General features: G+C 36.2%; 2 protein-coding genes across 2 annotated transcripts; one reads left to right on the forward strand and one right to left on the reverse strand.

Moving 5' to 3' along the window:
• The first annotated feature begins 1,479 nt into the window (after nt 1-1,479).
• LOC109213409 (protein PHLOEM PROTEIN 2-LIKE A10) lies at nt 1,480-3,609 on the forward strand. The gene is made up of 2 exons (XM_019377203.1): nt 1,480-1,716; nt 2,059-3,609. The coding sequence occupies exon 2, from the start codon at nt 2,083-2,085 to the stop codon at nt 3,364-3,366; it is 1,284 nt and encodes a 427-aa protein (XP_019232748.1). The 5' UTR covers nt 1,480-1,716; nt 2,059-2,082; the 3' UTR covers nt 3,367-3,609.
• Nucleotides 3,610-7,171: 3,562 nt separating this feature from the next.
• Nucleotides 7,172-8,307, reverse strand: LOC109213407 (phytosulfokines 3-like). Its single transcript, XM_019377201.1, has 2 exons — nt 8,126-8,307; nt 7,172-7,446 (listed from the first exon to the last, which is right to left on the reverse strand). The coding sequence occupies exons 1-2, from the start codon at nt 8,225-8,227 to the stop codon at nt 7,315-7,317; spliced, it is 234 nt and encodes a 77-aa protein (XP_019232746.1). The 5' UTR covers nt 8,228-8,307; the 3' UTR covers nt 7,172-7,314.
• Between the last annotated feature and the right edge of the window lie 3,542 nt (nt 8,308-11,849).

Raw genomic sequence — 11,849 nt, forward strand, 5'->3', positions numbered from 1 at the left:
TATGAAAGTCATTTCGGGACAAAGGGTTCTGTAGGAGTATCTCCTCTACGGTGGGAAAGTTGTCCCCCTCCTCAACTGCCGTATCCTCGCCACCGGAAGGAGGTGTTATGGATAACGGGGCGGCGTCAGAAATTTCCTCGCGGGTCCGATGTGTTCTGGGCATCTTGATGATGAAGTGTATGTAGGTTAAACGTAAAACGAAGAATGGTGATTGAACAGAAAAGATGAGAAGAAAAGTCACGAAAACAGAGCTGAAAACCCAACGAGAGATGATCAAAGAGGACAATGCATACACAAGAAAGGAAATGGCTAAAAGTCCTTGAAAAAACAAAACCTTCACTTATTTATAGGGTTGGGTGGCGCTAGAATCAAAGCGGGAGGCTGCCAATGGCACCAAATTCAAAGCGACAAGCAATCGGTCTCTGTCTCGGGATGACGCGTAATGATGATGCACGTGGGAGTGACGTCATTTCCCGATAAAGCTACACCAACCAGGATACCGTGAAACGTACCGCTCTTCCTTTTCTCGTCAAACCGGCGTCATTCAACAGCCAAATTTCTCCACGGGTATAGGCAATGTCCGCTTATCAAGGACGTACAGGGCCACAACCTCAACAAGCGGAAAGACTAACTGTATGGGTCCAAAATTGGCAACCACGACAGTTACCGAGTGGGACGGGGGAACGAGGTTATCATGATGCAACATCTGATGGTCGTCGAAATGAAGGACGACGACCAAGAGCGGTCAGTCGAGACGAGATGTCAACAGTAGTTTAAACTTAATAGGGGACAGTAAGAATATGCTTTTCTAATATTTTTTATGTTGTAATTTTAGGGTTTCTTGGGAGATTGACCCTTATAAATAGGGAGGGTTAGTGAAGAAGAAGGGGATCCGCACAAAAAAGACAAAGAACACTTTGTAAAAAAATTCATCTGAGAGTGAATACAAAAGCTGCCTTGTTCATTGATTGCACGAAAAGAGATATACATCATTATACGATATTGGGAAGATCCAAAGATTCCTCAATCATCTCATACTGATTCCTTTTCTACGCCGATCGTATTTACTAAGATTGATTGTGCATTTAAGTTGTCGCATTTATAGCATTTACTTGATTCCTACGTATTAGATAGCATTACTCATCTTGCTTACTTCTTCCATCACTTGATCTAGATTTGGTTATGCTTGACTAAAATTTACCCCGTCATTATTATTAATTGATTTAATCAAAAAGGTTTTAATATCTTTGGTCAAATAATTTTATCATTTTTTTTCTTTCTATGTGATTTTAGTTGTACAATATCAAAGAGATCCGAAATCATTAGGTCATTTACAAAAGTTTTGCTTATATCAGCAATGAATCAAAAGAACCAACCAGAATCGAAGCCATAAATTAGGACGACATCAAAGTCACGTGATCGCACGTGCAAATATGGCCGGCGGGTAGTTAAAAGACACTGCTCCTGTGGATATTCCACATCCCCAAAATCCAAATCCCTTCATATTCCAAAAATCTCTCTCCCTTTTACCAAATCAAATTTTAATTTCCACTCAATTTCCTCTTCATCTTTTCATTATATATTATTTTTTCTGGACAGAATTAAATTTCAAATAAGTTTCTTACAAACAAACAAAAATAGCCCACTCAGCATTGCCTGGTCATCCAAACAAGCCACTCCCTTTCTCCCATTTCCCTTTCTGCATAAACGTCACAGGTTAGTTCCGTTTCCTTAACGACCCTTCAATTTCTTTCACCAAATTAATTGGAAATTTATTGTTTACATTATTATTATTCATCTATTGGTCCTTAATTTTTCAATTGTGTCAGAAAACCGAGACGAAACCCTAGGTACCTCGATCTTCCAAATTCATGCCTATATCCTTATTCTCAATTGTGGGTATCTTTAAAGTTTCAATCTTTCCCTGTTGGGTTTCTTCAGTTTGAGCTCTAGGGTTTTGTTTAAGTTTTCTTGAAAATTTCAACTGTGTAAAAAAAAAACAATTTTTTCTTGGGTTTCTGAGCTAGTGATTGAAGTTTATTAGTGGGGATTTCTTAGGTATTATAAAGATTCAATCTTTAGATGGATCTTGAGTTGGTGAAGAAAAGTTGGACCTATGCTCAAAAGAAGAGGAAATGGATAATTCTGCTTGGATTAGTTGGGTTTTCTAGTTATGGTGCATATAAAGTATATAACATGCCCTCTGTGGTAAAGAAAAGGAAAAGGGTTATGAAGCTGTTGGGAGCTTTTATCTCGATGGCTGAAATGGTATCTGATTCTTCTGAAGCAATTGGTGTTGTGTCCAAGGATTTAAAGGAGTTTTTGCAGTCTGATTCTGATGAAATTCCAAGGAGTTTGAGACAGTTGTCTAAAATTGCAAGATCTGAGGAGTTTAGTAATTCTGTTATTAGAGTTTCTCAGGCTTTAACAGTTGGGATTTTGAGGGGATATGGGAATGAAAGTAAGGGTGAGATTGAGGAGGTTGGTAGTTCAAGTCTTGCTGATAAGGTCATGGATAGAATGATGAGTACTGCTGGTACTGGATTTGTTTCTGTTGTTGTTGGTAGCTTTGCTAGGAATTTGGTTTTGGGTTTCTATTCGGACAGTCGGTCGGAGGAGGGGTTGAATGGGAATTACCAATCTGGGGTTTCGTGTCTGAAGTCGAATTCGTCAGAAGTGCCAACGTGGGTGGATATGGTTTGTAGTGATAGATGTAAAGTAATGATAGCTGATTGTATCCAGACATTTGTGAGCACTGCTGTTGCTGTTTATCTTGATAAAACGATGCATATAAATGTGTACGATGATATGTTTTCTGGGTTGACCAATCCGAAGCATCAAGCTAACGTGAAGGACTTTCTTATTTCAGTTTGTAACGGAGCTGTTGAGACGCTGGTGAAGACGTCTCACCAAGTAATGACAGCTTCTAGATCCGATTCTGATTTGAGTTCGAACTCTGCTTGTTCTATTGTTGATCAAAGTGAATATTTAACTCAAGCAAGTGAAAAGGCTTTCGAGCAAATGCCTCCAAAAAAAATTAAAGATACAAGTCAACCGATAGATCTACAAAGTAATGGATGGCTGGCTAGTGTGTCATCAACATTGGCGGTTCCAAGCAATAGGAAGTTTGTGCTTGACGTGACTGGCAGAGTGACATTTGAGACCGTTAGATCCATTGTCGAGTTTTTCACTCGGAAGCTATCAGAGAGCTTGAAAAGAAGTGTTAATGTTGCTCATGGAGAAGTTGTAGAGAGAGGGCTGGATATCGTCAGTTACATCAGTGCTAAATCTTCTGTAATTCTTACAATATGCCTTGCATTATTTCTACATATCCTTAGCAGTACTCAAACTTTATTGCGTGCCTAAAAGTTATTGATCTCCTTTGATCTAATGTATTAGAAGCTTATATGTTCTATAGTCTGGGAAAGATGTATATGCATTTGTTATACCTATAATTGAAAGGGCAGTTTATTCACATTTTGCCCTTTATGCTGTCGAATTTTGTAAGGAAGCTTCCTTTATCTTCCAGATGCACATGTTACCTTGATATTGGAAGTATTTGATCTTCATTATCAGTTCAAATAATGCAAAATTGGAGATAAATGCTCATGTTACTCTCAACTTTCTACTATTTTACAGTTTATATGTGAATGATTTATGCGGACAGTATCTTGGATAGTACAATCTGGTCAATATATTTCGCTGTTGTGCTTATAGTACTATTTTGTGAAAAACTGAACTTGTTAGTCATTATTGTTGGCACTTAAAACTACAAATTAACCGTCCTTTTCAAATTCAAAAGGAGAATGATGATGGTTGGCATTCTTGTTCTTGGTCTCAAAATTTCTTTTCCTTCCTTTTGCTTTTCTTTGGGAAGGGCGCTCACTGCTCAGTGTAAGTTTATAGTGTTGAGGATTGCAAATATCGTTTTGCATGGATGACTTTAATCTCTCATTATTTTTTTACTCTGCTTGTCATGATATCCTTCTTTCTTTTCTACTTTATTACTATCATGAAAGCTACACTTTTTAACCTTTAAAATCTAAAAGATATCTTGTATCTGCATCAAGTCAGTCTACAATCTGGTCTCCTAATAAGCATTTTGGATTGTGATATTTTCAAACATATGTAAAACCTTTTCTTCCTTCATTTAGACAAGGAACTGGTGAATGCTCTTCTCTTATTGATGTAATTATTTCGTTTGATCACAATCGGGGAAGAATATTGTTATATATGACTTTCATGTTGTAGTTTAAACTTTACCGCTCTCTAGTCTTTGGTCTTTATACAGTTATGAGTTCTACCATTTCCCTTAACTTACTAATTTGAACTGAATGTTGTCGTTGAGATGTTTGGTATAATATTTTCTCCATAGCTGAAATTGGTAAAAGTCAAACACCCTGTTCACTGTGATTTTGTTGGACATGACATGGTTGTGGTAACTCATCTTCATTTAGTTTCTTTATTGCTGTTGTCGCCGTTTATTCTCTCTCTCTCTCTCTCTCTTGTTGTCCATCAGGAAACTAAATGGAGTTGATCTAATGGGCAATCATTCAGTACTATGTGAATTCATATCAGATGAGAATTTGCGGTCTCTTAAAGAAGAATAAACAGAAGAAGATTTTAAACTGTTCATTGGTTTACCAAAAGGACCGGAGCATAGCAGAATGAACCAAGTGTAAGTTTTATTGCCCCAGTAAGACTGATGCTCTTTTTCTTCTGGTCACATTCCACTACAACATCAGTTACAGCATCTGGTGCTCCTTATCAAGCTTGAAAGTGCACCTAAAGCAATGCCCTCGCCTGCATTACCAAGTTCGTTGATAGTGGTAACATGAAGTTCCATGTTTTTTTTCACCGTGTTTAGTATATTCCATGTACTTTGAATATGCTGGACGCATCTTCTCTCTATGTTTATTTGAGAACTCAGAAACGAAGATAATGTTAATATAGTTAAAGTGTATGGGAAGGAGAACAAATGAAGTCTTTCCCACTATCTGAGTGGTGAAATTGAACATCTAGCTGCAAAACTAAGAAAGAGATCTCATTGCTTTTCTCTGTGAGTAAATAAGATTAATGGCATTTAAAGTAAGGGTTTGAACTACTCTTCCTATCGTCCTAAAGTTTTGGGGGATGCTCAAATTCTTTCACAATGTATTATCATGTCATGAAACAACAACAAAGGGTACAATACCAGTAACAATTATGGTAAATTTTTATGCGCATTTACACAACTAGTTTCAATCGACTCTAATTTTGAAGCTGTTTTGTTTTTGAAGCATCCTCATACGTTGTTTGTCAATTGGCTTAGAATATTTTCTGCAGCGACAAAAGATGAAACTTGACATCTCCCTTAGCAGAGAGTAATCTTATAAGCGAATTAACCCTTTGGGGACATCCGATAAAATTGGAATGACACAGAGAAGATTAGTGTGGATTCTGCGCAAGGATGACCAATACAAACCTTATTTTGACAGAGAGAAGATTAGCATGGCTCTAGCGCGATTGGAATGACACAGAGAAGATTAGTGTGGGCTTGGCGCAAGGATAACTACGTACAAATCGAGAAATGACCCAAATTATTTTGAGTTTCCTTATAAGCGAATACCAGTTAATATGCTGCATTTGACTTCTTTGTTGATACTTGTCCTGAGAAGAGGATGAAGTGAACATAATATTATTAAAAATAAACGTTATATTTCCAAGCACAAATCTGTCGAATAAAAAGACTAAACACCTACTTTTCCTTTCCTAGACTTTGAAATTAACCAGCTCAAGTATGAAAAGAATGTGAACAACAAAGATGTTTAAATTTCTTTAACGACCAGCCTCTTTGACCGGAGACTCTGGTCTTTTCAAAGTCTTAGATTGAAATCTTTGGTGTTCCTTTGTTTACCAAGTAGGGGTGTTCGTAGGTCGGTACGGTACAATATTTAAATATTTCGGTTCAGTATTTTTGGTATTCAGTTTCTTAAAATCTTATACTATTACCGTACCTAATTAAATTCGGTATGGTTCGGTTTTTCTCCTTTCGGTTTCGTTTTTGGTTTATTCGGTTCGGTAACTCCGGTTTTTGAATACTAATTAGTGCATAGAGCCATAGATTCTAATATTCTTAATTAAAGTACTCAAAAATACAAAACTAAAAATGTTTGTTAACAAAAATTTTGTCCAAAACTAGCGAATATCTACCCAAATAGAGAAAATTGTACATAAAAGAATATTTGATCATTAGAAATGTCTTGTTACTTGTTTAGAGTTAACTGATGAACTTAGAGAATAAAGAAAAGTAAAATTTTAGATTTTTTATATATATGTTATAATTGATAATATGTGTTTTGTGTAATATAATATATATTTCGGTACAGTATCGGTATTTCGGTATTTTATTTTAAAATACCAAATACCAATATTTTAAAAAACTTAAACCAAATATCATACCAAATACCAAAATACCGTATACCAAATAGCAAAATTTTCGGTTTCGGTACGGTAATTCGGTATTTACCATATTATGCACAGCCCTACTAACAAGGTACTTTCTTTAATTTCTAAGTCGACATTGATAGAAACTGGAATTTATGAGGGATATGTTTTCTCCGGAGGAAATTATGTCCATGATCAAAAAATTCTAGTTCATGCAGTTGATGTAAGTAGAAGGGGAGCTTCAAAGTAACAGTAGAGTTGTCTCTGTATGACCTATAGATCGCGGGTTCGAGCAGTGGAAGCAATCATTAATGTTTGTATTAGGGTAAGCTGTCTACATCAATACCTTTTAGGGTGCGATCCGTTCTTGATCCCTGTGTGAGCACGGAATACTTTGTGCATCGGACTGCGCCGGCAGATGATGCAAGCGGCCAAGGTTTTTGCATATACATTAAAGTGAGTTGGATCGAGATGAGTTGAAGAATGAGTAATAAAGCCACCTGTCCAAATCAAAACTACTTCTCCATTTCTTTTCTTTTTTCCTTTTTAATTTCAAGGTATATAAATGAGTTGTTAAACTATAAGTCATTGTACAATAAACCAGAGTTATATCTTACTGCAAACTCTTAGAGACCCTATGGTTGTTTAGTTTTTCGTTATTCTATTTGTGTAAGAATTAACTTGTGAATTTATTTGCAGTTATAAAATGTAGCCTATGTTAACTATGTTATAGGGATAACAGAGGAGAAAAAGAAGAAATCAAAAGATTGAGTACCAAAAACAGAACTAGGCAGAAGTTTTATTATTAGCATCGACTGCCATTACAACCCCCTTTCACAGTTAGTTCCTAAAAAGGGGATTAGAAAGTTAAAACACAAAAAGTCCAATTTATGGATTTTTGTTACTTCGAGTATAAATGTAATCAAGATGAGCAGCCATTGTCCTCCTCTTCAAACATTCCTCTTCCTCCACTTCTTCACATTTTGCTTCCTTAATCTCAATTTTCCCTTCACTTGCAACCTGCCCGTAAAACAAAACATAAATCAATTAATACACTATACATTAAAATTTTTTTACATCATCGAGTTAAAATAACTCACAACGTGTAACGGACTATAATAAGCCTAAATTAGTAACGCAAGAATTAAAGTAAATAACTTAATCCTTTAGGAGTAACATATACACACATACTAATATTACAAAAAAAAAAAAAAAAAAGTGCGGTGCACAAGTATCCCGGGTTCACGCAGAGTCCACGGAAGGACCGCACCCAAGGGGTGTGCTATAGGCAGCCTACTCTGATGCAAGCATCAGTGGCTGATTTCACAGCTCAAACCTACTACAAAGATATTTTTACACTGATCGCGTTCAGTAGTGGAGCCAGGATTTTCATTAAGAGGGGTCAAAACATAAAGAAGTAAACCCGCGAAGAAGCCAAGTGGTGTCAATATATAATGTATATCCATATAAAACTATTTTTTACCTAGCTACACAGTGTAATATTTTGTGGTTTCACCACTGATCGCGTTAATCTACTACAATCCTTCTCCTTTTATCCTGGATTAGGACTGATTATACTCATGAAACTCACATAGACGGAGTCATTATAACCCAATAATCAGAAAATCAAAATTAAACCAGTAGAATCTTAATATATAGATCAAATAAAGAAGAAAATATAAGAGATGGATTGACTTGCATGAAATTGGGGCATCGCCACAGAAGAATCAGGACGAGCAGCAAATGTGAGAGTGAAGCAAAGAAGAAATGCCACAATAAACAGAGTGCACAACTTTGACATGTTTTCTTCTTCTTTACCCCCAAGAGATTGAATTCTTCTGTTGTTCTTTTTTTTGGCTAAGTTAGAAGAGAAATTATAGGCAAATGTGCTTTCTTTCTCTAACTCATGTCAAGATTTGATTGGATTTTTAAAATCTATTACCATTAAATTGTTGACGTGTGATAAAGCCAAGCGGTAGTTAGAATGGTGCAAAATTACTCCATAAATAAATTGGTTAGCAAGTAGAACTAGCCAAAATTGTACATGCCAGAAATGGGAATTAAATTAAATTGCTAACTAAGAGAATCTTTTATGGTCGACGATGAGTATCTAATTCAATTCTTTAAAAAAAATCCTAATATTTATATGTTTTTTTTTTCTTATACTTTTTTTGGATTTCCATTACAATTTTGCATAAACATAAAAGAAGAACAGACAAGTAACGTCAAAACAAGAAATCGCAAAAATTCTGAAGGAATACAGTTAGTATCTACTCCATTAGTTCTGGGTTTCTGGCAATCGCAAGAATGGCGAAAGGAACGGTGTTTATTCACGTTAAGCATCAATACGCACATCCGAGTGATAGTCTCGAGCGATTGAGGTGAGAACACCTTGGAAGACAGAGATGTCCATCTTCGTCCACGCGTCGGGGACTACAGTCCAGAAAGGTCCTTGAAGAAGCTTGGCCTGTTCAGCTGCAGTGGCAGCTAAGTTGAACTGGTAGGTGGAAGCAGCATAGTAATGTGCATCTGGGAGGTCGACTATTGATGTGGTGGCGGTGAAACGGGTGTTAGCCGTTGATCTTGTTAATTTTCACAGATCTGGAGAATTTGAAGTAGAAGAGATATGCAATGAAGAAGCGTAGAGAGAGAATTGCGGCAGAAGGTTTTCTGTTATTACTGTTCAAAACTAACTAAATGTCTAAAAATATTGTACATTATATGCAACTTCTAATAGACCATCTATGCTAGTTAATTAACTTAACTAGAGTTAACACTAACACATAATGACAACTAAGTGACAGCTGTACAATTACTAAGCTCCTCTACACACACAACCCCCCCCCCCCTCAAGCTAGGGGTGATGAATATGTTCTTCATCCCTAGCTTGGACACAAGATAACGATGCTGAAGAATAGTGAGAGCCTTGGTCAGAATGTCAGCCTGCTGCTCAGAGGATGGGAGATACTGAACCTGGACTAGGCCTTGAAGCACCTTCTCACGAATGAAATGACAATCAATGTCAATGTGCTTAGTGCGCTCATGAAATACCGGATTAGCGGCAATCTGAATAGCGGACTTACTATCACAATGAAGAGAAATAGGCAACTGAATATCCATATCCATATCACGAAAAAGACCTGCGAGCCACACAAGCTCAGCAACAGTGGCAACAAGACTGCGATACTCTGCCTCAGCGGAGCTTCTAGAGATCGTAGTTTGCTTCTTGGATTTCCAAGAAATAGGTGATGCACCAAATTTAATCATATAGCCCGTGACAGATCGCCGCGTATCAGGGCATGAAGCCCAATCAGCATCACAAAAGGCTGTTAAGGAAGTTGAGGCAGCAGAAGACATAAGAATACCCATGCCAGGTGAAGATTTGATATAGCGAACCAAACGAACAGCAGCCCCCATATGCGAAACCTTTGGAGAATGCATGAATTGACTAAGGTTTGTAAACGCTGGTTATTTTTGATTGACCAGTCCGAAAACTGACTATATCGTGAAATTTAAACATATTATAGACCACTTTCTTGATTTACCCCAAAATTTGAAATTATATCAGCGTCGAAAAAAAAATTACACTGTATATTTATTACGTACCAACCCATTTGCATGGCTGGTAAACACCAGCCTGAAAAATAGGAGTATTTCTAAGATTACTCATATTAGAAAAGGAAAACTTATTAATTACAATCACTTCTATCCCTATAAATCTTCTTTACTCATATTAGAAAAGGAAAACTTATTAATTACAATCACTTCTATCCCTATAAATCTTCTTTTCAATAGGCAAGTTCTCTATTTTTTAAGTGATTGAGTTCTTTATTCGAATAGCAGATTCCTAAGTTCCAGATGAAATTTTACCAAAAAGTTACTAAAATATATTCGTACTCCAATATATCTACCCGTATTCCAGTCGAACTAATGATATACCTACCAATATTCCAACCAAAAATTAACTATATTCCAAAGTGTAAACTAATATTCCAACCGAACTAACAATAAATTGACAATAATATTTCAATAAAATTAAGTATATTACAACATATCTACCAGTATACCAATCGAACTAACAATATAATTATATTCAATCAGAAATTGATTGTATAAGTACATCTACTATTCCATTAAAACTAATAGTATAGATACAAATATTCCAATAAACTTGTCAAGACCCCAATTTTCCTCAGTCGGAGGTCGTGATGGCACCTAGTCTCTACGACTAGGTAAGCCTAACATTTGATAACAACTGAACATATATAATTAACAAAATACTGAAAACCAGTCTGATAAACTCATATAAACTTTCGAAAAACAGAATCTCAACCATACACTCTCCAAGAACGGTGGAACAGAGTCATAAGCTCTACAAAATAAAACTAGAGTAACCACTACATTACTGTCTAAAAGAAAATACAACAGTAAATAAGAATAGGGGAAGGTGACTCCGAGGCCTGCAGATGTAGAGCAGGTATACCTTGAAGTGTCGAAAGGCAGCTACTTCATCACGTCCAAATGCACGCCTCTAAAGAGGTATGACACGGTCGTTTGCAACAATAAAACCCAACAAAGAGTCGGGGTCGAATCCACAGGGACCTAAGATAGGGGTTAGGAGTATATATTCTAGTGCGTGAATTTGAACTATCTTAAGTTGCACTTCCACAAAATGGTGTTGCTGCTATTTCTATTTCAAAACTAAAGATTGCAAAATAAAGAAGTAAGACTAGGATAATTGTTTTTGTTGTTTTTCAAGATTGTAAAAAGCCTAGGACTATGACCATCACCTAGGTGTTTGCCTAATGGGATAAAAACCTTAATGCTTGTTTTGTTGATCGGGGTGTACTATAGCTATCAATTCTCAATTACCCACTCAATACCTCTCGGTCGGAGAGTGGTTTTGCCCAATTTGGCTTTCTCAAGCCCAAATGGGTATCACACAAAATTGTTGATAAAAGCTCAAGTCGGGTTATTACTATCTCTAGGTTGAATCCTTTAATTGGGTTAATCAATCTCTCGATTGACCTAATTTCTTGTTATCCAAGTTTTCCTAGATTAAGTCTCTCTTTCTCAAGTAGAGACTAAGTCAAATAGGCAAGAACTAATGTTTGCAACCATTAATTCCACAAATTAAAATATGAACAAGGCTAAATAATAAATACCCAACTATAAACAAGCACTAAATTAGATACCCATAAGGTTTACACACTAGGGTTGGGTCACAACCCTAGTAAAAATCTAGCTACTCATGCTTAAAATTGAAAAAATAGAAGAAGAAATACTAATAATCTCATATGTAAAATAATAGATAAAATCTATAGAGAAATAGTTCAGAATATAGAAAAACTTCCAAAAAGTAGGCAAGGAAAAAATGAACTACAGGACTCGCTGATGTCAAAACTTAGACCTAATTTCAATGA

Source organism: Nicotiana attenuata, unplaced genomic scaffold, assembly GCF_001879085.1.
Source record: "Nicotiana attenuata strain UT unplaced genomic scaffold, NIATTr2, whole genome shotgun sequence".
NCBI lineage: Eukaryota > Viridiplantae > Streptophyta > Magnoliopsida > Solanales > Solanaceae > Nicotiana > Nicotiana attenuata.